This window comes from Gavialis gangeticus, unplaced genomic scaffold (genome assembly GCF_001723915.1).
Source record: "Gavialis gangeticus isolate Ggan-Ray unplaced genomic scaffold, GavGan_comp1, whole genome shotgun sequence".
NCBI classification, from domain to species: Eukaryota; Metazoa; Chordata; order Crocodylia; family Gavialidae; genus Gavialis; species Gavialis gangeticus.
In genome coordinates this window covers 34,224,698-34,251,265 of record NW_017729031.1, presented here as the reverse complement: position 1 = coordinate 34,251,265, position 26,568 = coordinate 34,224,698, and the positions used below count along the sequence as shown (strand labels likewise).

The window sequence follows — 26,568 nt, the reverse complement described above, 5'->3', positions numbered from 1 at the left end:
AAAACCCTTTCAAAAAGCCCAACCAAGAGCCCTTCAAAAAGTCCAGCAAAGTCACCTCAAAGAAGCCCTTCCAAATCAATATGATTGCTATTTACAATATAAATACATTAATGTAGTTATATTACTCATCTATAACTGATTGAGTACAAAATTCTGGGTTACTTTTGGTGAAAATAGAGTATCGGGCCTTGGTTCAGGAACCAATCCCCCATTTATAATGTTTCATATGGGAAAATCGGTTCTGAGTTACGTTTCAACTTAAGACTCGGTTTTCAGGAACCGATTGTGTTGTAAGTCTGAGGACTGCCTGTACCCCTACATCCTGTTGAGGTGGCCCCATATTGCCATGCAACTCAACACACCTCCAACAGAAAGACACTCCTTGTCCCATAGAGCTTGCAATCTATTTTGTATACAAACCAAATCCTGCTCACTAGCGTAGGTGTGCCTTTTGAAGTGCCTGTGCCATCAACACTGTATAGACCGGTTCTGTATCCAGGTGCACACTCGTGTGTATATGGATATGTTATAGTGACTTGCATATATTTTTTTCCATTTTGGTTCCTGTTTCTTCTCTTGTTAGTCATGACTTTCTGGTTACCTGATGTTGGCAAATGAGTGATACCGTTTAGAGCAAGCATCAAGGCTTCTTAAAAGCCCAAGTCTATCAGGTTTGCCTTTGCACTTTACCAAGAAATAAGATTTTATCAATCCTTTTGTAGCTAGACGAGATACAGGTTTTTCTTCTGCTTGGTTAGTATAGGAATTTAAGCATTTCAGATTGTGGAAGAGGGGATCTCCTCTAACAGAGGGAAGGTGTTAACACGGCCACTGATATCACAAGGCATTGTTCCAGAACAAAGTTTCATTTTTCATTCCTCCATATATTTACAGCCTATTCCATCCAGATGATCTGGCTGTGATCTGCTGGCATAACATTACTTGCCCTTTCCTTGACATTTTGCGTATAAAGGAAAGTTATGAGCTTCTTGGGCATTCAGAATACCAGGAAATGCAGGACTTGACCTAATTCATTATCATGAAATTATAGATGTCAGGCATAAACTCCTTCAGTTAACATTGCCCGAAGTAAAGCTGCAGTTAGTTGATTACCTTACACTTGTGATGAAGGGGAATTGTTCTTTTTCCAGTTTGCTGGGATAGGAGGAGCATGGTGCCAAGCTGAATTTAAAATTTAATGAGCACATAAGGATTTTTTTCTCTGTCTTCCTGTTTCTTCCCTGCACACAGATCCCAGTGACCCACAGCTTCCACAAACAGGTTAGTAAAGCCTCTTTCTGGCTCTTGGAGTCTTTGGCAGAAGGGCATCATAAGTATTTTTAAAAGATAGCTCTTTAAATGGTAAGTCAAACCCCTTCGGATTCATCTCCAAGCCTCTTCAAAGGAAGGAAAGGCCACTCAGACATGCTGAAACATTACGGAACTTGAATGAAAGTTTTCCTCTGCCAGACATTAGTAAAGGTGTCCCCCTAAATATACTAATATTGACATGAGACTTCTTAGGGGCAAACCTACCGAGAATAGATCAGAGATTAACTTCTGTGTCAGATAGTTTCCCTATCTTTCCAATTCTGCCTCACATATGAGCTTTCTCAGGTCTTCCTTGGCAACATCTCGAAAAGTCTTCTTTTGCTTCCCTGCCGTCAAAATCTTGCCCATGCCTTACTCATCTCCTTGGTTCACACGTTGGTCCTTTCAGGCCATTCCCGTCACCATTGTCTTGCCAAACAGTGACCTTGTGTCTTGCCAAACCCCTGGGTTTGCTTCTTGTCTGCTGGAATGAAGCTGAAATTCATCTCATGGGCACGGTTGAGGTTCAGCAATATTTTAGTCCCTTTTCTCCCTTTCCCTCCATCTCCAGCCTCTGCTGATTTGCAGAAATCGGTTCCATCTCACTGCTTCAACTACGTAGCCTCTCTCATAACTGCCTTTTCCCCATCTCAGCCATCTTCCTTCAAGCCTTCTCTTAAAAAGTCTTGCTTCTCCCATGATACTAATTGATGACCAAAATACCTTTTTTCCCCCTATCGTGTCTCCGTTCAGTTCACTGATTGTTTCAGAGTACGGGCTCGGTGTTTTTCAAAACCCGTTGGTGAGAGCAAGTATGAACAGGTGGGCTTGTAGAGCTTCAATTATTTTACTTAAAGGATCTTTTAATTAGATACAAAGTATATTGGAAGCTGAAACAATGTTTACTTGCTTTGATGTGCTATGGGGACATATGTCTGCATAGTGGTCTGTGAAGCTGATTAAGTGTTAAACAAAAAATCACCACTATTAAGCTTAAATCAAAGATCTCCTCTCAACCAGGCTAATTTGATCTGGGTTTGGAGGTCCCATATCAACTCAAATTTTTGCCTTTGATGTCTTGCTTGTTTGTGTTGTGCAATGGAGGTCAACGTGGCTTATTAAAAATGCAAGTTTTTCTTTCACTTGGGATATTACTATGATTTGTTTATGGATATTTCAGTAGAAACCTCAGATATCCATTGATCTAAGGGTCCCATTGTGCAAGGTGCTGTACAAATGCAGTTCATCCCAGCACATTTTACAGTATAAGACCCCAATCCTTCATGGAATTGCACACATGCCTAACATTACTCGTGGTGAATGATGCCATTGATTTCAGTAAGACTATCAAGAGCATATACATTTAAGCATGTGAGTAACTCTTTGTAAGATCAGGGATAAGTACTTAAGACAAACAAAGCATGATGTAGCTGTGCAAATAACTGGTATTTCGATGTACTAGCTAAACTGACAAAAATATTTTTAAAAAATTCTGCTAACTAGATTTCAACTATGAAAAAACCATTTTTGTGTCAACCCAGAATTAAGTTTTGTTTGGGTTGCCTCATGAACCAAAATACAAAGAAACAAAAATATTTATTTCACATTGAAAAAACATGTTAATGAGTTTTTTCTTAACTTTTTTATAATTACACTAGCCAATTGCCCATTAGGAATGAAGGGGCGGGTGAGGACAGAGCACTGCCACCCACCACCCTGCGCTGCCACCGTCTCCCAGGAATGGTGGGGGGAGGGAGCCCGTGGGACGCTTGCCCCACCATCCCCTCCAGCTCACTCAGCCAGCACCCTGTGCCACTGCTGCCTGCAGGGAGCAGGACCGGAGGAGGCTAGGCCAGCTGCTGGCCTGGCCCCCACTCCAGCCACACCGTCCCCGCTGCCGTCTCCCATCCAGAATGCTCTTGGAGCACTCTGATTGGTTGTTTCAGACAACCAGTCAGAGTACAAATAAAGCATTACGGACAGACTAAAGCTTTTATAATATTAGAATGTAGGTAAATTTAAAATGAAAAATGCAAATAGAATATTTTAACATTTAAAAAAAAAATCAATTTTTTTCTCCCAACACAATTTTACAAATTGGATGAAATTCTCAACTGATTGCAATCAATTTTAATACGCATTTATTTTTTTTAGGGACCCGATATTGCTACCATTGAAATCAGTGGCAAATCAACAGCTTCAAGACACATTTAAAATCCTGCTGGATACCTAGTGGGATTTTCTCAAGTGTCTGGTTGCCTACCTGCTGGTGAAATCAATGCCTTTAACCACAAATCCTGTCCAAGGATTTTTATATTCAGGGATTCATACATTTTAGTGTCAAAAAATAACCACTGTGATTATCTAGTCTAACATCTGTGACACAGGCCATAACATTCCACCCAATAATTTCTGCAGTGGAAGGAATTATTCTTCTCTGCTATTTAAGACCAATAAAATGTGGTTGGGCTAAAGCATATCTTTGAGTTAGTTTCCCAGTGATGATGATTTTACCACTTCCTTTGGTAAGCTGTTCCATTGGGAACTCACACACACAGTCAAAAACTCTTTCTTTGGCATGCTTTCCCTGCACAAAAGCAAAATTTGAGGAGAGTGATGAAAACTCGAGGCCTATGAAAATGTGACTGTTGATCTCTCACAGAGAAGCTTTAATCATTTTCATCCGATTGTGTTGATCATCTCAAAGATGGTCTCTTGTGAGTGCTAAAAGTAATTACCAGTTTATTAATATTATTGTTAACAACAGTAATACCTAGATCTCATAAAGTTTGCTTAATCTTAATGCACTTTACCAAACAGATAGAATTGCCCCCATTTAATAGAGGACTTCCCAACCATCACTCAATAGGAGGAGCAGAGACTTTGAGCTCACATCTCCTGGGCCCAAACTCAGTGTCTTACCTGGCATGTCTCAGGGATGGAGTTTCTGTGATGGTAACCCCCAAATTTTGTAAGGCAGGCTGATCCTTCGATGATGGATATCATCAGCTATGGATATCATATTCCAGCATCAGGCCATTTTTATAAAGTAACTATCAGCTAGTTTTGGTGCCGAGGGGCCTGTGAAATTTGAACGATTCCCATTCACCCCATTAAAAGAATGATCCAGGTTCTTTTAAAGTCACTGGCACAAGGCAGCTAATATCTCATGTTCCCAGCAGATCACGAGTTGTAGATTCTTCACTTTTTTTACGTTTAAAAACAAGCAAACAAAAATCTCTGTCAACGACCACATAGGCCACAAATGAGATGATTAGGGACCTGGTCTGAATTCTTAAACATCCCTCATTTTTGAGGGCTGTCACTTCTGGTATTTTTGCCCCATGGTTGCCTTGCAAATGTGGTGTTGTCTTGCTATTACTGGCTTTAAAAAAAAAGTTTTCCATCAGAAATAAACACTCTTGAATTAAGGGTTCTGATGAGACTTGATAAATATAAAAGCTGAATCTCATAGTACTTTAGGATTCCTGGAGAAATCATTTTTAGTGTCCCTGTCACACATGGAGGACTTTTGGCTGAAAGACGCATTAGTGACCCCCCTCTTTCTCTGTTGATTTTGTGCAGAGGAGAAGGTGCTTAGAAACTCTGAAAATGAGGCCAAGGGTAATTTATCTGTTTTAGGAAAGAAGGTGGGTTTTTGTTTGGTTGTTTTTGTTCTTTAATTTTTAGCAGATTACCGCTAGGTGACATAGGCACATCTACACATGCACTTTACTGCCGAGTTGACTAATTAGTTCTGCAGTAAAGCATCACAGTTTACATGCATGCCAGTATTAGGACACAGTACATTTAGTTAGCTCTGCCATAGGATAGTACTGTTTGGACAGTACTATCTTACAATGGAGTAATTCAGTGCATCCAAATGCATGTGTAGACAGTGACAGAGGCTGGATGGGGTATGTGGTTGCTAAAGTGTGGGGCCTCCACCCCTTAATGCTGCCATCCAGAGCCCAGGGCTGACCCCCTGAGCCTGCAGCTAGCCCGGGCATCCTCCATCCCAGCTCAAACTGCTGCTGTTGCGGGTGCATATGTAGACACTGCACCTGGGAGCATTTGACTCCAATTCAGACATCTCCAGAGTTTATTGCATCATATAAATTAAACATGTAGATCAGGCGGTAGGCAAAATGCGGCCTGCGGGATGGATGCGGCCCGCCAGGCCATTCTATCCGACCCACAGGGCCCCTAAAAATTTAGAAAATTAATATTTATCTGCCCTGGGCTGCCTGTCATGTGGCCCTTGATGGCTTGCCAAAACTCAGTAAGCGGCCCTCCACCTGAAATAATTGCCTGCCCCGATGTAGATGCACCCACTGCTCCTTACCATGACCAGCCTGTTTCTCAAGGGCGTCTCGGCATTCACTGCTCTCTAGAAAATATGCAGTTTGATTACATAACAAAACAATTATCTATGAGGATCCATAGGACATGAAGCATATGGAAAATATTTGCCCCCACATTATTCACAGAATGAATGCATTTGGCACATAAGCAGTAATTTAAACTAGTCCTGGGACTTCAGCACTAGTTAATTGTCCACCTCCTCTCTGCTTTTTATTTAACCGTTATTTCACAGACACGCAACTGCTTTAACTCTTGCATTAATAACTCAAAAGCCATGCCAAGTTGATTTCTCATTAGCATGCATCTGGTATGGGACAGGAGATGGTGGAGAAGACAGAAACCAGCCTTTTCCAATGCACCCACTTTGGGTGGGCAGTGTCTCACATGTAGTGAGAAAGGAGATCATAGGGGATGAGGCAGAAGGTCCAGGCAATTGTAGAGTGGTCTGCAACCCCTTCCCCGCCACTGCATTACCTTGCTCTAATAGCTCCCTTGGCAGCCCACAGCTCAGCTTTAATACACTACTACTGCCTCAAGCAGAGGTCAAAGCAGGGGGCTGTGGTGGGAAGGCACTTGCAGAATGACCAAGTAAGGGATGGATTTCATACGTGTTCAGCTTCTAGAAGCACCCAAGCTCATTGCATGCAAGCAGGACAGTGGAGGGATTAGAAAACGGCACCGCTCCCGGTTCGTGGCATAAATAACTCCCATGGAAGCTTGGGCTGCTGCCCACGCTACTCGTCTGCCAATTTATTAAAAAAAATAAAATGAAAACCTCTGCCTTTTTTTGCTGACTAGCTCACTGAACTTATTTACACATGAAAATGCCTGAGAACCACTGGTATCTCCTCTGAATTCCTGGTGCCCTCAAGACACCCTCAGCCCAAAGGGGTTTTGGTTTCAAGAAGCGATGGTACCACAGTGCTGATCAGTGGGGATGCTGCTTGAGCACAGGGGTCATAAAAGACACCTTTTACTGATACTGTGTCATGCACCATGCACTGGAGTGTAGCAATACACACAGGCCCTTGTGAGCAGTGGTGAAGGGGATATTGCCAACCCCTGAGAGTTATAAACAAGGACACACGTGTCCAATCCATCCAAACACACAGGACCGGCGGAGCGTTTTGCCTGGAAACTCCTCAAAATGTTGGTGCCTTACAGTGACCAAACTGAGATATTTGTCATATAGTGGTAGGATAGTCAACTACTGAGCCACTGTGAACCCTCCGCTCCCTTCCCTCCAGAGGGTTGTCCAGCAACTAGAGAAAGACGCCAGGAAGATAGCTCCTTGGGTCTATCTTTGGCTCTACTGATGGGTTTACCAGTTGGCTTCCCTTTTCTAGCACTGGACCTACGTTTTATTAGCTCTTGGCAAGATGCTCATTTTACTGTGTTGTAAAATGGAAGTTGTATTCCTGGCCTACTTCACAAGGGGTGCAGGGAACCAAATCTTCAACTATTGTAAATCGTTGCCTCTCATCACTGAAGCCAATGGAGAGATGCCAGGATGAAGATGTCAGGTCCAACCTGGGGCTCCTTAGTTTGCACAAAGTGGAAAGTGTTATAGTTAAATATTCTTACCGTTCAGGGGTCCTGAACAGCTCCTAAGTCCTTTCTGCCTGTCATCTGCTACACCAGGAACAAAGGTTCGTGGGGGTAGATGAAGGAGGGTGGGTGCTTTTTTGTTGAACTGCTGAAGGAGGTTTATTAGCGAGATGGAGGAGACTTCACCTCCTGATGGGAGGCCCGTCACTTGACAGCGGTGTCAAAGGAAGATACGGCACTGCCACTTAAGTACGAGGCTGCTGCTATCAAGCATGGCTCCTCTTGACTACAGCTTGCTTAAACGACTCTGGTTTTCGGGCACATTGCAGACGATGCCGATTTTGAATAAGCTGTTTTCTTTGGTTTTTGTTTCGCAGCATCAAGGTGACACAGGTGGTAGGAAAATTAAGCATATCCTTCTCCCCACCAAGCCCCCTGGAGCAGGGACAATTGGGAAGTTCCTGGCCTGCCAGGAAACCACCAAAAATTCCTCATCTCCTGCTGTGCCGGGTGTCAACTGTTAATGCATTGTCTTGCTGGCAGTTCTGTTCCTACACTCCTGTTGCACGCCAACCGCTGAGCTGCCTCATCTTCTGTCTGTGGAGGAATGCACATCAGACCCCGAAACAGCAGGGTGGCTTTCAGCGCTGACAAGGAGGACAGAGCAGCATGCCGCTGGAGAGAGCTATTGGCAGCTGTTGGAAAAATCTTAAACCTTCTCATGACTGCAAATTGTGGTGCCAGAGCTGTATTCCTGGTCCCGGAGGTGGGGATTTAAAGGGATTTCTGGCCAGATGCTTTCTTCCTGCTGTCTGCAGGGTCCAGTGGAAAGAACGATGAACTCTTCTGCCAATATATTCGAACTTCTCAGGGCTGTGGGCAGGGAGTGCTAGGGAAATGCATGAAGCCCCCAGGATGTCTGCCGGGAACTTTCCTGCCTGTGAAGTGAACTCAGTGTTAGGGGCTGTGTTCATGGAGGCGATGTATTGTGTAAATGCTGCGGTATTTATTTTTGTTAGAGGGTTAGGTACACTTCTGAACATGCAGAAGAGGAGGAGACCTCAAGATTTGGAGTCGGGACTTAGAGGACACCTGTGCATTTCAGTCCGCAGTCTTGCAAAGGCACAATGTTGTCCCTGAAGAGAGGTCAGAGCTTCATCTCAGCCAAGAAGCTTAGAACAAATACAGGGGAATAGAAATTGGTCCAATGCTGGCATAGCTGGTCACGATGAGAAGTGTCCCTTTGCCCTCTAGAGCTCAGGTGGGGAAGCAGCAGATGTGGAGAAAACCAGCCATAGACAGGGTGGAAGCACTTTTAAGGATGAGGATATATCTGGAGGGTAAAGGTTTTGAAGGATGGACTATGTCTCTGCCATGAGTTCGGCTCCCAGCAGTGTTTCCAGACCCCAGATTGTGCTCCCTGGTAAGGCACTTAACCTCTCCCTGCCTCAGTTTGCCAGCTGTAACACTGGGCTCAGTAATAATGTTCTTTCTTCTGCCCATTGTCTGGTCTGTTTAGATGCCAGCTCTTCCAGCTCCCTGTCTCTCGCTATGTCTTTGTAGAGTATCTCGCACAATAAGGCACCCTTCTAAGCTGGGACTCTAGGGACTAGTATAACTCAAATGGGGATGGAGCCATTGCCTATTATGGAGGAGAAAGCAACGTTTGGGGAGAAGAGGGCAGAATCGCAAACGGAGCATCTCATCCCTTGATCGCTACGGGTTAATATTAGTAGGCAGCTGACATCAGCTGTGTTATTTTGGCACTTGTCCTGTTAGGTGACTGTTAGTCCTGGGCTCCTGCTCTTGCTTCTGCTGTAGCTTATAATTTAAGTAACATGTAGGCAAGATACAGACAGTCAAAAAGCCCAGGGCTGATTCGATTCAGTCTTTGCAGGTTAGTCTAAGCTGCACAGATTAAATTGAAATAGAAGTGAACAGACATTTGTGGCGGGGGGGGGGGGGGTACTGGGGGACAACTCTCTGGCTGTGTGTTCACTTCCTCTTCCTGCTGCCCCCAAGGTCTCTGGGATTTGCAGTCTACCATCACAGTATCAGGACTCTGCAGGGTTGCTCATTAATTCCTCTTCCTGCTTTCAGATGGCACTGGGATTTGTCCACTGTTGCAGCCAGTAGTACGTTTGAGTGGGGGAAGGGGTGTTTAACCCTGACCCCAGACCCCAGCTGGGGTTTGCCAGGGGGGCACTCACTCCCCCAGCCCCCAGTAGACTGGGCTGCATCCCCAGCTGGGTTGTCCCCTACCCCCGAGCTGGCTCCACCCCCAGCTAGGGAGCAGAGGGGCAGGGCCAGCCCTGTTCTCTGGAGCAGACAGCACAGCCCAGCACAGCCCAGGGCTGCAAAGCATGCTGGGATGCTGGGGGACTGTGATTTAACTTGAAGCAGGAAAGGGTCTGCGACAGAAGTTTCATAAACTGGTTTGACCCAAATCAGTTAAATCTGATTTAACCAGGTTTTCTTAAACTGATTTCAGCCATTTTGAAACTGGTTTATGTGCTCTGACCTTCTGTTCTGTGATGAGTTTAAACCCATTTCTGATCACTTAAACCGGTTTATGTGTCACTTCTATCCCTAGCCCCAGAGGTGCTAACAGATACTGCCACCCCACTGTCGTAGGGACTGAACACACGGAGCACGAAACAGTCCCTGCCGCAGATAATTTACTCTCCCAAACCAAGACAAAGAACAGGCCTGCTACTATTCTCGTTTTACAGATAGGGCATGAAGAAACAGAGCATGGGCAGAGTTTGGGGGAGGTTGGTACCCCCAAACTAGCCACTATTGCCGGCTGACATGCAGGCTGGTTTTAACTGCCACGGCTCAATGGTCTGCCCTCACTGCCCACTATCTCAGCAATGTCTGACACCAACCCCTTTTCACTCTCCAAAATAAGTCAAGTTTCACCAAGGATATGGAGGAGCTAAGGAATTTGCTGAAGGACGCGTGGCAAATCAATTCATGACCCAAGATCTCTTGAGAGTCGGTCCATTTTCCTCTGACCCAAGATGAATTTTGCACAGTAATACAGGCCATGGTTTCCATTTGTATGCACCATCATCAAAATCTTGGTTGATTTTATCCTGCATTTCCTTTTCTGGCCGGGGTGGAGTTTTCCTAGTCCAAAAACTTCTGCCCAATTTAGCATGGAGAAAATGAACAGTCAGTCCTGCATATTGTTATATGCATTTTAGAAGTCGGCCTCACAGTTTGATCAGGGTAGGCTCAGAAGGCTCGTAAACCTAGTAATACATAGTTTCAGGCCTGCATCAAAGACCTTCACAGCCCTGTTGGGAGAAGCTCTGAGTACTGATGAAAGAGAGAACTTATTGTATATGTAAGAAAACTTCTTTCATGGCTTATGTATTAAGGCAGGCTCCGTGGGCCAGAGTAGATTGGGGCTGCTTTTAATTTACATCTCCTCTCACTTATATTAAGGCTTCGTCAGAAGAAAAATTAGTCAGATGTTTTCTTAATGACATCATTTTTTTTTTTTAACCTGTTTCATATTTTCCAGATGAGGCGACGGAGATTATTAGAAATGAATTGAAACTAAATCTTGAACAGAGTCTTTGATTCACTTCTCTTCCCTCCTGCACCCCTGAAATAAATTAATAGATTTCATAAACAGCCGTCTTATTAGCAGGAATCCTGACTATTAACCAAAAATGAAGCCCGGGCTTCGTTGAGCTCTGCAGGCATGCTGGGCGTTGGAAATGATGTCATGCTTGAAATACAGGGAATGTTGTACCGCTTGGTGCCCCGTGCTACACACATGGGCCACACAGTCTGGGACAGGGCAGTTTTGGAAAGAGACTTAAGTTGCCTACATAATTTTGGTAACAAAATGACATAGTAGTGCAGGTGGGGAGGTTATGAGGTTTGAAATAGGCATGCAATCATAAGTTTGTCTTTCAGAGCTATAAAATATAATGGACTTGAGTCTGCTCTCAGTTACACCAGAGAAAAATTAGGAGCCGCTCTGACAAAAGTGTGCAAACGTGTGTGTTTTGGATACTGATGCTTATAAATGATAGGTCTTTACTGCCCTGTGTTTTACCTTGTTGAGCCACAGATTGTATCACTACAAGAGAGTACTTACAACTATAAATATTTTAAAAGACATTTAATTTATTGCACGTCAGCAAAAGGTGTTCAAAGGCCTGCTGGGTTTACTGATTTATCAGAAAGACAAAGAGAAGCCCATAGATGCTCAAAGAAAGACAAACACCCCCTTAAATTGCTGGATAAGGCTGGAAGGCTTCTGTTAGGTTTACATGTCATTTTGGTGATACTAGAAATAAATGAAAATGCATCTGAACAGTTGCTAGTATAGGGCACAATCTGTATCCTGAGGTTCTCGGTGTCCAAACACCGAGCTTCACTCTTGTGGTTGCACACGTATGTACAGATGGGGAGAGAGTTTCATGCACTCAGCAATGGCATATCTGACCATTTGGATGCAGAGTCCTTCATAAAACAGCCCGAGTCCCATCCTATCGCTTGCCCACCACTAGCCCACTGCAGGTGCAGACGCAAGATGTTTGGAACAAGGTAAAGTGACTTCATATAGTAAGAGCGAAGCAGACATATGCACGGCTCTGCATTGTAATAAATCACTCCTATCCGGAATATAGTTACTCCTCGGGAAATGTCTACGAACGCGACTAGATGGGATATAGAAGTTCCCCGCATAAGTTTAATTTCCGGGGCAGCTCTCCACTCAGTGTGAACCGGCTCTCCTGCCACCCCGTGGCCAGACCTGTAAGCATATCTTGTTCAAGAGCACTGGCCATGCGTCGGCTCCTTCTTGCAGAGCAGCGGTGTTCAATGTTTCAGCCGCGCAGGGTGAACGAGTGGCACAGAGCTAGTCTTCAGGCTGTCTCGCCTGCAGGGGTCGTACGCGCAGTTTGACCTCCCATGCCTAATTTGGGGTCACCCCAATCAGACTCTGCATTACCTCAGCCTGGCCCCGTGCACCCAGATGGAGCTTCACGTCACCCCAGACCTGCGCGCTTGATGTAGCGTGCACAACCACTCTGTCCGGCCCACCTAGCTCCCCAGATGTCCACAAACTGAGCAGCAGATGAGCAGCAGTGCTGTGCCACTGCTCCCCACCACCAAATTTCTGGAACCACGGAGAGCCTGGTGGGCCAGATGACATGGCTCCTTGGGCCGGGGGTTGAGCACCTCTCTTACAGAGCAAACTCCGGGTAAATTGCTCCGTCGTAATTGTCACGTGTCCACAACTTTATACTCTTTCTAGCCTTGAATCCCATCGATCCTTGGGGCCCTTTATTTGCAAGCAGCTCCACACTTTTACGCTGCCCGGTGTGCCTGGTCTTGGAATCCACATGCAACAAAACCGGCTTCCTCCTGCTTCAGAGTCTTCCTCCAAACCCACAATCAGTGACACGTTCTGTCCTCAGCAATGGTCCCAACATTTCTACACCAACCTTAATTAAATCTAAATGTAGTTGAAAAGGGCTCTAACAAGATGCAGACTTCACTCTTTTTGGTCTGATGGCATTTCTGGTATCTAGCCTTGACTGTATACCCCTCAAGGCGTGGCTTGTAGCTTTTTTCTCTCTATTCAGCATCATGAGCACTTTGGATACCAGATCAAAATGTTAAAATTACTTGCACTGTCAGCTTTGCTTGGAGGAGCTCCTTTTTTCATGGCCTATGAAGGTGCTCGAGATTGGGACTACCAGCCAGCAAAATTCAGACCTGTATTTTATCACAGGGAACAAAACTGTAGAGCAAGTGTAGCTGGCATTATTGCTACCGAGGTATCTAAGTAGGTTTGGAAGCTTGTGGTGGCATCCTTCAACCCTTGTTACTCCTGGAGCAGCTGCTTCTGCATTGAATTAGGCATCCAGTTATTGTTGTAGGAAGACATGGCCATCTACCAAATTACTGGGTCTCTTCTCCAGGAGAAGTCTCACTTCAGTGGGGACTTTGCCCGGGCAAGGATGGTGAGATTGAATCCTGTGGCTGGGTGGAACCCAATGATGCAAATTAAAATCTGATTTTTGAAATCCAATACATGCGTTTTGATGAGGATTGAAAAGGTCTTTCTGGGAGAGGTTATTCACTCAGAGGGAGACTACAGTCTGCTTTGCACCTCGGGAGATGTCTCCTGAGTGAAAATGTCTCGTGCCAGACTGAGCGCCCGCACACTTCCACTCAACTCCTCCCGTGTTCGAGAGGATTTAAGCAGGAGCTTCTCCCTGTCCGGGGAAGGCACGGGGACATTCAGCTCAACGCCTCCTGATCACGGGAGGAATTGAGATGCTCCCTCCTCCCCCAGCCTTCCCTTGACCAGGGTCCTACCAGGGCAACAAAGAAGGGGTGATTTCAGGTTTGAATGTCTGTACACTCCCTCCCTCACCAGCATTTCTAGCACTTGGTATTTTCCGGGGATAAAAATGAACAGCTCTGCATGCCCAATGTATGGGACAGAAAGCAGGGACTTTATCTAATCACTCCCCACTTTAAATACTCCTCCTTCCCAAACCTACTGCACTACTACTTCAGTGGTCCTCATCCTTTGTATGCCACCAGCAGCCCTCCATAATCATTATCTTCCCTCCTTGCACTGGAGCCCGCACAGAGGAGCTTGTGCTTTAGCTCCTTGCATAGAGAGAGTGGAGTAAGCCCTTAACCTCTCACACAGGGTCGATGAGTGAGCTTCTGTCCTCATCCTTTGCACTGGAGCCAGGTAGAGACGAGCCTCCCCTTACCTCCTTGCATAGGGCCTGAGCGCTTATCTTATACCCTCAGAAGGAGCTTGCAGCACCCGGTTGAGAACCGCTATATTGACACAGTGACTGTGGCAGCTGCGACCTCCTTTGACGGACAGTGTCCTGTCCGTGGCAAGTGACAGAAGAGCTCTCAAAGAGTAAATGGTCATTCAAAGCCACCCTTGGCCAAGCAGGAATCACAACCCAGTCTGGAGCTTCTTGCCTTTGTGTCCATGGGTGCTAATAGCACCGGCAGCTTGTCCTCCGTGTCTCACACCCCTGCCTGAAACGTAGAGCTTGTCTCCGCAGAGGGAGGTGAATCAGGGTTCGACTTGGCAGCACACTAGCTTAAGCCCCTTTCCAGATGCTCCAAATGTGCATTAAATGTGAGGTATGCAGCTCCTAAAATAGAGCAAGCTGCCGTGCACAAAGGCATCCTTAGCACACACACCTGCATGCTTGTGGAGAAGGCCTTACGATTGCTCCTTGTGTCTGTTGCCTTTGGCTGTCCTGTCCATCCTCCTGACTTGTGGACCAGCAGATAACTGTCCTCTAAGGTCCTGCTCGCTGGTCTTTTCCTTTCCATCTTCCTCGCCCTGAGCAGCGTTGTATCCTTACTGTGAGCAGGTTCACAAGAGAACCAAGGCTGGCCTGTCCCTTCCCTCTCAGCAGGAGATGGCAGTGGGCTTGTATCTTCCATCTCAAGTCTACAACTGGAAGAACAAAACCTTTGACAAGGGCAATAATGGGCCCTGGCACTGGCTTAGCCCTGAGACCTCAGTGCACAGAGCAAGCATGCCTGAAACCACTCCCAGCATCCCCGTGATGTCAGGGTGGGTGGCAAATTTGTGACGGCACGACGTCTTACCTATCACAGCATCACGTGCTATGACAGTAGCGAAGCTTACAATAGCTGCTGGGCGTCATCTTCCTCCACCGCTAATAAAGATCCTCTTTATTAGCTGTTGCCAGCATGACGCATAGTCAGCCCATTCGGTGATGGCAATAGTTTATCTTCCTATTGCCCAGCTTGCAGCCATGTTATAGAAGGCAAAAGCAAAGGCGCAAGTCACTGAAATGACTTGCATCAGGTCAGGCAGCAAGTTGGATCTGGGAAAGAACCCAGAAGTCATGTTTTCTGATTTAAATTTTTTTTTTTTTTAAAGGCCTGAAGAGATGCTGGCAAACTTGGAAAGAACTTGACAGTATATATGTTTCATTTCCTCCGCAGGCCTCCTGCCCTGAGTGGCAGCCCCGTTATCTCCGACATCTCCCTCATTCGCCTTTCTCCTCACCCGGCAGGACCCGGTGAGTCGCCGTTCAACCCCCCTCACCCCTACGTGAGCCCCCACATGGAACACTACCTCCGCTCCGTGCACAGCAGCCCGACCCTCTCCATGATCTCCGCTGCCCGGGGCCTCAGCCCCGCGGACGGTAAGTGCTGCGCCTCATCTCGACCGCCGGCCGTCTGGTAGCTTTTCAAAGAAAGGATGGAGATCCTAGATCGGTTCCTGTTGACCTGTGCCTCCTCCCCAGCCACGTTGCCCCCTCCTAGAATGAAAGGCAAAGGAGCGTAGCCCTAGAAATCCTCTCCTTTAGGCGAGGCTGATGGGGGGAGTGGGGCTGGTGGGGGGGGCTGGCGCTATGCTGGTGGGCTGGCTGTGCGGCTGCTTGTGCAGTCTCTGCGTCGTAGATCGGGGGCTGCTCGCCAGCCCCAAATTCACTGAAACCCAAGGATCTGCAGCTGCGAAAGGTCTACAGCTGCTCTGTGAAGTGGGCGAGCCATATTCCTCCCCCACTTCCCCCCCACACCAGTCTGTAACTCTACATTTGGTTTGCATCACTGCATTGAAAAACCCGAGCGTGAGAATAGCTATGGGTGTTGGCTCGCATCGTAAATATTTTGGTTAAAGCTATGCTCTGTTTTACTGCAGTCTTGACTCTCTGATGAGCTTTGCTGGCGCTGGGTCCCCCTGGGAGTCCCATCGCCCTCCGACAGTCCCGCAGTTGCTCCGAGTGTTTGTTGTGTCTTCACTCTCCACGCACGTAAAAAATAGGAGGCAATCCCAGAGACACTTTTGGGTCCCAAACAACCAGGTCTGCTCATGTTGGGTACAAACATACAAGGCTTTGCTGTGTGTACACACTGCTGCTCTGTTGGGGTTGGATGGCTCCTGCAATCGAAAACGATGGGGCCTGCTAAAGGGCTCACCAACTTCTTAAAGGTACGCTGCTGTAGCCACTGCAACACGGCCGCCTGCTCCTAACCCCTCTCATGCGACAGATATCTTAATGTAAAGAAGAGAGGAGCCTGCAGACCTCCTTCCTTCGTATTTCCAGTCCTCTATGTTTCCTTGCCAAGGAGAGGGGTTATGAAAGCCTAGTGTTTGATGCACCGAGTCTGCAGGCCCTATTGCACATTTGTAACCCAGACGCTCCCAAGCTTCAGGCTTGATTCAGTACAGCTCCCCTCTTCCTTAGCTCAGCAAGCCGAGACCTCGCATAAGCAGACCGAGTTTAAATTATGCTAAAATCCCTGTATTTGAGGTATGAAAGGGGAGAAACACAAAGCAGGTGCTGTTCCCGAAAGCATTTCAGAAGCCATTGAAATACAGATGTGGCCTTTCGGAAGCCAAACTCTCTACTAATGCCAGCTTTTGCACCCACAGAGGATTTGCCCCAGTCCATTGAATCAGTCTGGTTCTGTTTTCCACTGCAGTGATGTAAATCGGGAATATTTTCTTGGGAGATCAGTTGTAAAAGAGTGTGCATGAAATGTTGACGGTGCATGCCTAGAGAGGAAGGCCTATTTGTTATACATTGATGGTGGGCCCAGGTTCATCTGGAATGACAAGCCCTCCTCGGGCTGGAGAGAGGCCACCAAATGTACAACTAACTCCATGGGGCCAAATATAAGAAAGGAACAGGAGTGTAGATTATAAGGTAATAACTAAGATGCTGAAGAAGGATACCGAGGTGTGAAGCCACGCGGTGAAACTCTTCTCGGAGACGTGCACGGGCAGAGGGATAGGAAGACAGCCCCACAGTCATTCAGGTTCTCTCTGGCCAGCACCTCCTTCCCAGTCTGGTGGATGGAGAGGTTGGCCAGGGCCAAAAAGAAGTTAATTGGAAGGTCCTGGGACTTTGTGGATGAGGTGTGTATAAAATGAAAGGTGTGGGGAAAAATGTAGCCGGGACCTCAGTAGGAAGTTCTCGAGGAGGGTAGAGGGGCCACAGTCTGGTGTATATGAGGTAGGCATGTCCCAGGGTCTCTCTCTGGCTGCAGAAGGAAAAGGTATCAGGGGAGTCCATAAAGCATGCCTGATATACACCCATGCTGGGGTTTCATTCACAAGCCCCCAATCGATCTCCCGGTGCATTGTGGAACTAAGGTGGAATATAAACTGGTCCACCGGAGATCCCCAGTGCCAGCACAAATGTCCCATTATGTGATTTCTGGATGGGACGCGAAGGCAGCATGGTGAACGGTGTGGAGCACAAGCATGTCGAGCTGTGGGCCATGCTATAATGGATCAGTTTGCTGTCTCCCACCCTGCTGAGGTGTGATAGGGTGACCGTTGAGGCAGGGGGTCCCAAGACCTAGAGGAGAAGGATGACTCAGTGCTAAGGGTGCTACCATTAGCCCTGAATTAGCCCTGAATTCAACTTTCTGCTCCGTTTCAAGCTGCCTCGGTGATCGTGGCAAATCATGTATGGCCTGTCTACGTTGTGGGAGCAGGGTTAGGGTTAGGGTCACATTGCTAAGTCAGTCACATTGCTGAGAAAACAAGATCCGTGCCCGCTTCCTCCATACGGATTTGGCCACTTGTCTGCTCCGTGCCCGGGGCGGTCATGCGACAGGGTGCTGACCACAGAGCCATGATTAGCTGTTGCTATAGTTGTGGCAATTTTTGCACTTGGCCCCCCATCAAGGGAGCAGCTGTGGTCACTTCCCCCACAGTTGTGCTCCCTCCCACTCCCTATGCATCAGACCCACGATGAGGGTGCCCTGGGGTGCCCCAAGCTGCTATTCTCAAGCACACCACCAACCTTGAGGACAATGCCAAGGATGCACTGCCTCGTTTCCAGGGCTGACTCCCATAAAACAGGAGCAGGTGGGCAGGGAGCAGCATGACTGAGCACCACTGGATAGCCCTACCGTTAGTCTGCCCATTTGCTATCTGTAAAATGGGGATAATAGCTCTTTTGTACCACACAACAGTTTTGCATAGTAAATGCATTAAAAGATTATGAGGTCTCTGATGTGCTTAGATGCCATTGTAACTGGGGCCATTTAAGCACTCTGGATGGATGTGCTCACGTCCCTTGAATTGTGGCTCTTCTGTTCCTGTTAATTTGGGTTTGCTACTCCCACGGGCTTCACCCTGGCACGAGTTCAGCTTCCAAGCCTCTGCTCTCAGCACACAGCAGAGAAGTTTGATTGTTCACATGCTTATTTGTTGTCCTTTGCAAAATGATTTTCATTATTTGATATTAAAAAGAGCCATCCGGGGCGGGGGGGAGGGTGTATATGTGTTTAAGGCCACAGTAAATAAGTTCATGGTTTGAAACATTACAGCTGGGAGACAGTGAGTGTAATTGGGTTTGGCAGCCAGAATGGTTTTATGCTGCCAGACACTAAACCTAGCTCCATGCATTAGGGCTCCGCTTTAATTTTCTTTGCGCTGCCATCATAAACTGGGCTGTATTTGTCTTTCTTACCTAATAGGCATGAATGTCGATGCTGACAGCCTTGCTGCTGTTCGTTGATCGGGCCCTATCCCCCTCCCCCATGGCGGAGGCTGTTGTTGTACGGGAGGTTTATTAGAAGGAGGAACGAGAGATTGTTTATAAATTTGCGGAAATGGAGGAATGCAGAGGCCCCAGCTTCGTGTCTTTTGTCCGCAGAAACACGCCCATACGCACGTCACGAAAGCACCAAACTGAGTTGTAGCAAGAGGGCTTGAAGTTGGGAGTAAGGGGGTGGAGGGGGGACGGGGCTGACATCACTGGTGAAGTTTTGCTCGCTGCGAGGATGTTTTCTCCATGTTTTTCTCCTCGCTCTCCCTCTGCAGTGGCTCACGAGCATCTGAAAGAGAGAGGCCTGTTTGGCTTGCCCCCACCTCCTCCAGGAGCCAACCCAGCTGAGTACTATCACCAGATGACGCTCATGGCCAGCCATCCGAACCCTTACGGGGACCTCCTGATGCAGAGCGGGGGAGCGGCCGGCGCGGCACATCTTCACGATTACCTCAGCCCTGTCGACGGTGAGTAGGGGATGCGCCCCTTCCCTCTCCGGGCCCCGCTCAACAGAGCCTTCTCCATGGTGAAGTTTACCCCAGGATCGTTCCGTGAGAGGAGGAAAGACGTGACTGTATGAGCGCACTCAGGACTGTAGGACCGGGCTGTCATTTGGGGTACAGAAGGTCGATTTCATCCACTTAGCATATAAATCGTTCCAAAAAAAAATGCCGTGACCTTTTGGAGTGGTGGCACCGTCACTACATTCAAAGACCTGGGTTCTACTCCCTCTTTGGCCATTGACCTCCGGCATGCCCGTGGGCAAGCCACATCACTGCTCTTCTGTATCTGTTCCCTATGCCATCCTGTCTACACTGTTTATTTAGGTTGTAGAGAGTATCCAGGGCAAAAAGTGTCTGTTTCTGTGGGTCATGGTGCCTACTGCAATGCGGCCTAGGACTTTGCTCAGTCTTCTAGGTGCTTCCCAGATAAAACCTACAGTAAACTGGAATGAAGCTGGGGCGTACAAATCAGTATTTCTGTGCCAGTAATTAAGGGCAAAGAACATTACAGGCATAATGTAATTAGACCGAAAGCAGGTGTTAGGAACCCAGGGTTAAACTTAAAATCATGTTGGGGCATTAGCATGCTTGATTTGGGTATCTGCCTGACTTGTATTCTGTCTTGCTGTGATGCGTGTAGTCCTATATTCAGTTATGCCCATTTTTAGAAACATTTCTCCTCTTTCTCAGGATGTGCCTGCATGGCAGGGTCTAAGTTAGCCAGTGGGGATGTACAAACCCCACTGAAAGGCAGCGTTAGCCTCCAGATGCACAAGAGGGGAAGGCCCCAGCTTCAGTCTGCTTGGCTGCATTCGTGGCTGGTTGAAGGCCCGGCTGACTTGACTCACTGGAATGAAAATGTGTCCTTTCATGACTAGTATTGATCTTTTAAACCCAAAGACTTTGAGGTCTTGGGGTGTCTTTACATGTGCTCTGGGGTTGGGTGGGCACAGTTTTAATTAGAGCGGCTCTGAGAGCTGCTCTAATTAAAGTGCCCGTAACGTCTTGTGTATTCAGTGTCCCACACTTCAATATGGCAGTAAGAACGCTTTAACTAAAACTCATTTGATGAGTTTTAGTTAAAGTGCCCCCACCGCCATTTTGAAGCACAGGGGTGCTGAATACATGAGACATGGATGCTGCTGGCGCGCGCTAATTAGCACGCTTGACAAGTTTTAGTTGAAGTGCCCCTCATTGCCATTTTGAAGCACAGGGACTCTGAATACACAAGACATGGATGCTGCTGGCGTACGCTAATTAGCACACTTGACGAGTTTTAGTTAAAGTGCCCCCACCGCCATTTTGAAGTGTGGGACGCTGAACACACGAGACGTGGGTGCTGCTGGAGAGCACTAATTAGCACACTCCAGCAGACACGATTGACCAAGTCTGCTCTGGCACGCTGTAATGGCATCACGTTGGAGCAGCATCCCCATACGTCTGCAGGACCCCTCGATGTCTGGAACTGGCTGTGTTCGGTCCTAAATCTAGCAAGAGGAACTTCCATTCGTTTCTGAACGCAAACCAGTTCCAGTTTACGGCTGGCGTGGAAGAGTCACCTGGACAATTATCATCGTCCATGAGCAACTAGGAACCAGGATTTGATGTTGTGAGCATTTTCTCATGGCCTCATCCCTTCCAGCCACCAACTGCACGGCCAAAGCTCATAAAAAACCATAACAGATGGTCAGTAATAGTTTTCCTTCTCATGGTTAATCTTGGTGGGGTCTAATTGATGGGTCCTTCTCCGGTTGTCTTTCTGCAGGGCCCTTTTTCTGCAAAGTCGGCATCTATTCCCTTCCCACCACCTCCTTATTAGTGCATGTCTTGATTTGTGCTTGGTGTCAGTGCCTTGCTGAAGTGCCAGATAAACATCCAGCTGGGAAAACAAACACAACTTCCCTTCTGCTAACACAGGCCAACGCTCAGCGCACCGGGACTCCCTCCCGTCGGCCGCGGAGCCTCCGGCTCACAGCTGAAGTCATCTGGGGTTTTCTGTCCTCTTGGCTTCTCCTACAGAAGCAGAGCTCCGGACGGCAGGCGGCCACGCTGGGATCAGTAGGAGGTCCGTGTGCTGCCGAGCGGTGGGATCAGTACATACACCGTTCCTTTAACACAGCGGTGTTGATCGCTGCCTGGTAATCCCAGTGCAAACCTGAAGGCACCATCAATGAAACAAAAACCATTCAGCACTGGTGGAAATAAATGAAGACGTGTCGTGAAAGACCAGGAGAACTTGTCAAAAAGCAAAACCATGTTAAAAGCAGCAGGCCCAAAACAAAGCTCTGGCCCGCATCATTTTATATATCAGGCTAGGGTTTATTCTCCGGTCATCTTTGACTTCAATCTGTCTTCCCCGCAGCAGGGAAAGGAGTAGAGATGTTGTGTCTGGGTCTAAGACTTTGCTTCAGCACAGCACTCGCTCTAAATGCTTGAAGTCGCTGGGACTTGAGCAAATGCTTTGCCTTTTCTAAACTGGGCCCTGAGCCTTGTAAACAGGCATTGCATAGTTTGCATTCTGCCGTCTGGATTAAGTTGTCTTCGGTTCAGTCGCTTGTCTAATAACGTTTGATTTCAGTGAGGGAACCGTGCGTCACCAGGATTGGGAGCGACATGCATGCTTCAGAAACCACATTTGAAGACTTCAAGATTCCCTTTTTCGTTTAACACATTTTTTCTAGGACTCGACTTAAAATAAACGAGGACCATATACGTACAGGGAGAGAGCCATACCAGAAGAGAGGAGAGGGGTTTTGTGAGCTAAGGAAATCAATAGCACACATCTTGTGTCAGAGAGCAGCTCTTCTCCCAGAGGATCCTTGCGGTGTCTTAAAGACTTTGCAACCACAAAAATCACGTTACCTGTTCCTGAAGGGCAGCCAACTCTAGGGTGGAGCACCGCTGCTGATAAATAGCACGCAGTAACATGACGTGACATTATACAAGACCGCAGATTTGTTGTATTAAACTGCAAAACAAGCTTGGAAATACAGATTGTAAGCAGAAAGCCTGTCCTTCTTGGAGTATCGCAGTGAACAGAACAGATGCACAGCTCCCAGGAGAACATGCTTAACAGCAAGGGTGCCGAACATACGGCATGTGGGGCAGATGATCGGGGTTGTAGGGCTTCTTGCAGGCTGGACAACCCATCTCTGCGGGTGGGATAGGGTCCACAGGGCTTGTGGCTGCAGTTGCCCGAGCTGCTGAGTTGATGCAGCTCGGGAGCCCAAGAGGTTAATGCCACTCTCTCTCTTCTCTCTTATCTGCTGCTGAAATGTGGGGTTTGGGTTGCTGTTTGCAACTAAAATTAGTATCAGGGAGAAAGTGGGGGGCAAGTGGTGGCCGCATGAACTCCCTTGATTCTGGAGCCGCACCAGCACAGCAGCTCTGACAGCCATGCAGGCTAATGCCACCGCCACTCGCTCTGCTGCCAGATGTAGGACTCATCTGGCAGCCCAGGTCCAACCCTTCAGTCCAGATCCAGCCCTCAGGACCCAATGAGTTTGACATCCGTGCTTTAGGGACAGCCCCTCTGAGCTTTTTCAGGCAAAGTTGGAGTGAGGCAGCCACTTGGTTGCTTCAGTCTTTTGCTCGGTCGCCTCTTGGTTGCTTCAGTTGAACCCGTGGAGCGATCTCTAGATGCGCAAGGACTTGCCTGTGTTCTTTCGTCAGCTTGGTGTAACTGGTCTGCAACAGTAATGGGGCAAAAACCCCTCCACTTGTGTGCATCATGCACTTTGTGAGCTCGGCTTTCCTTAATTTCACACCCCTAAAGATGCTTAGAGCAGGGGTGGGCAAGATGCAGCCCGTGGGCCAGATGCGGCCCTCCAGGCCGTTCCATCCGGCCCGTGGGACCCCTAAAAAATTTAGAAAATTAATATTTATCTGCCCCTGGCTGCCTGTCATGCGGCCTTTGGTGGCTTGCCAAAACTCAGTTAAGTGCCCCTCCACCCAAAATAATCGCTCCTGTCTTCGAGGGTGGATCTGACGTGAGCTTCTCACTGAGGAGTACTGTACCCATGCAGCAGATCTACTGCACTGAAGTGGCTACATCAGGGTGGCCGGCACTGAAGTGGCTATGTCGGGGTATGGGGAGATGTAGCATTTGAAGCACTTCAGGTGTTTTTGAAGCGCTTTAAAGGAGATGCACACACCCTTTGAAGCGCCCCAGAAACAGCCTAAGTGACCCTAAAATGGTTCTGAAGGAAACCAGTACTATTTAGAAGTGCTTCAAAATGAAAGCCCCTCGGGCTACGTACGCATGCTCTCTGGAGCATGATGGGGGACACCCTTGGAGCCGGGGGGCTGAAGAGCTGCACCGCAGTCCACCCCGCTCTCCCCACGCCCTGGGTTTCATTGAGCCAGAGAGCAAGACCGGGGAGCCTCTCAGTGAATGCATGTACTTGGGAGGCGGGAGCTTCAAGGTTATCTCTCGCTGAATAATTCTCTGTTGAAAGTGAAGCCGGTCCAACGAGAAAGAGGTCAGCCCTGGAGGAGCTGGTGGTAAGGTTGTTCACCTGCGACACGGGGAAGTGGAAGGGTCGGGATTTGAGCCTGGTTCCCCAAATGCCAGGTGAGCTCCCAAACGCCCGATCGTCTCTCTGGCACGGGGGCTTCTGCTTGTTTTTCACAGAAAGCCTTTAAAAACTCTCATGCAGAATGGACATTTTCTCGATTCTTCTTGAAAAATGTTATGGGATGAGAAAGCCGTGCCCCGTCCAACCCTATTCTCCCTGTGGGGTGGGGAGGAAAGGAGCAAATGGAGCAAGAGAGACCTGGAGCATCTCTTCCACCATTCATCTGGACTTCTCCTGACCTCCGGTTCCTGAAAAATGCACTCGGTGCATGCAAGTTAGGCCACGTAAGCAGCTACCTCGCGAACTGGGAATACAAGAATGCAGCCTCGTCTTTCAGCACGAAGACGCATTAGCATTCCTCGAACTGCAAAGCTATAGGGCCCCTGGGAATGAAGAAAAAGCAGGGTCCCAGGACAGCACCTGGTGCCAGAACAAATGTCCGGCATCTGCCGCAGTCTAAGAAAGATTATGTGATGCTGTAACAGAAGGAGAACAGGGAATAAGGATCTGGTTATCCTTAGCTCCTTTGCAGCTGGCCGCTGCTTATTGATAAAAGGATTGTCCTATGTCAAGCACAAGCCATTTTTTATGATGTATTTACTGCCTCTGGGTTTAATTCGGTGACCAGAGGGGATACTTCTATGCCCTCTGCGAGGAATTTTCTTTCACTTGTTTGGCAAAAAGCCAAGGCAAGCGCTTGGCGCGTTAGCACTGTATTTATGGTAGGGGTTGGGTGAAGACGTACAGAAGCAGCAGCAGTTCTGGCTGTGATTTGGAAAGGGGGGGAGCGTAAAACATCTGTCCCTTGGCCATCTCGTCCGAAGTGGATTCTTCCAGTTCCTTTGCCTGCTCTTCAGTTGAAAGGATATAAGGTGCAACCTGCTTTTGCAGCGCGCGGCACGTTTCCTATAGACTCCCGCAGTCACGGGGACCGCCGAAGGAGTTGACTTTTACAGCCGGTTAATGGAGGACGGTTAGATAGTCTAAGGCACACCAATAAGTAAAGGACTTCACCATCGATCACCGTGTGTTTATCTTCCTCCAGGCTGCGTCGTGGCTGTTTCCAATTCCTATCGTGTCTGTCTAATATCCCAAAGCCTCTGAGGAATACAGAGAGGCCCGTATCTGGTCCTATCATCCCAGCTCTCTCAACGTAGTTTAAATCTAGATTCAAGATGAGTTCAGTCTTAGGCAAGACTGGAAAGCCTATAATGATAAAATGGATAACACCAAGGTACATAGCTACAGTGGGTGCAACAAAATTAGCAGGGCTGTGGGATTGAACCTTAGCCTCAACACTGGCACAGCGGGCTGAGTACTGGCCCATCGTGGGTCAGTGTGAATTTAGAAAGAAATGTCAAATTTGTGGAATGGGGTTGCCAATTTGCTCCTCAATGGAATATGTGATAAAATATGACGCCCTGGAAGAAACTGCTGGGGAAATATTTTCTCCCTTGACTCACGATTCTGGAATTTCCTCTGGGATTTAGACTGGCCCAAGTCCCAGCCTGGGGCAGCAATCAGTTTTGTACCAGTGACCATTATAATGCCCAATTTTGGAGCTGTGCTGATCTAGAAAGGGGATTTCTGTACCACTTGGAAACAGGAGTCCCAGCCTCTGAATAGGATCTGGTACAGTATTTTTGTCCTTGCAGAACCTGGGGCATCTGACTTAAATGCCATTTTAAAGATGCTTTGTCCTGAAAGGCTATTTCCAATAGTGCTGGAAGGTTTTTAGTGCCTCTGATCCGTCTCTCTAGCCTGTGCAGGTGAATTAAGGTGGTGAGACATCTTTCATCCTCAAACCAAGTCCCCAGTTAAGAGTGCACCTTGAGTGTCAGACTGGTTTCTCCAATTCCAGGTCCCTATATGTTAAAATATAAAGGATGAGGAAGGGAAGGGGAATTGATTTGTGCTTTAAAATATTCTGTGCTTCATGTCAGAGCAGTGTAGATGGCTTTTTTTCCCCTGAAGCGTTTGAAGCAGGTGAGCGCGATGTAGTACCTTGGTTTTGAACGTCACAAGAATATCCGTGTTTGGCCCCCTCAAAACCAGTTACTGTTTCGTGCTCATCTATCTCGTGTTCATTGGACTGGATCCTGATGAGTTTTCAGCATCGGTAATGGTCAGGCCATTGAGCTTTCCAAAATATTAGCACATGGACAGATTATTTCTTTCTTTTATTTTGGGGGTATTTTGGGGGAGGGAGATTTCACTTAAAAATAGCAGCCAACACTTTGCAAGCTGAGTGCATAGAGACATGTTCAGTTTTAATCCTTGATGCAAAGCCCATTGAAATCAGAGGAAAGACGCTATTGAGTGTACTGGGCTTTTAGATCAAGACAGAAAAGAAACAGTAGTTCTAGTTGTGTCAGCACTGACACAGGAGGGAATATAGCATTTTCCTAAAAAACAAGACCCCCCCTCCCCCAGTTTGACACACTATATGGGTATTTGGGTGGAAGTGTTACCCGTTGGTTAGCACATGCAAGTGGGTGTCGTATTTCTTGGGACATTCTAGCTTTACCTTGGACTTACTCTATGGCCTCGGGAATGGCATTTCTTACTATGGTGGGATGAAAAATGGGTTTCTGGTCTTCTGAGAATTGTCACAATTTCAGAAAAAATTTAATCTCACATAGGAATCAAAAGTCAAAATCTCGAACTTTTTCAAAATGTAGAAATCCAACCCCCCCCCCCCCC

The 26,568-nt window shown here is 47.5% G+C and overlaps 1 protein-coding gene across 2 annotated transcripts in view; it reads left to right on the top strand.

Annotated features, from left to right (window-relative positions):
- Positions 1 to 26,568, top strand: part of GLI2 (GLI family zinc finger 2) — a 325,860-nt gene that overhangs the window by 254,913 nt on the left and 44,379 nt on the right. For both annotated transcript variants that reach the window (XM_019522605.1, XM_019522604.1), the window contains exons 4-5: positions 15,217 to 15,419; positions 19,061 to 19,252. In XM_019522605.1, coding sequence (XP_019378150.1) covers positions 15,217 to 15,419; positions 19,061 to 19,252 — 395 coding nt within the window. The remainder of the gene's footprint in view (positions 1 to 15,216; positions 15,420 to 19,060; positions 19,253 to 26,568) is intronic.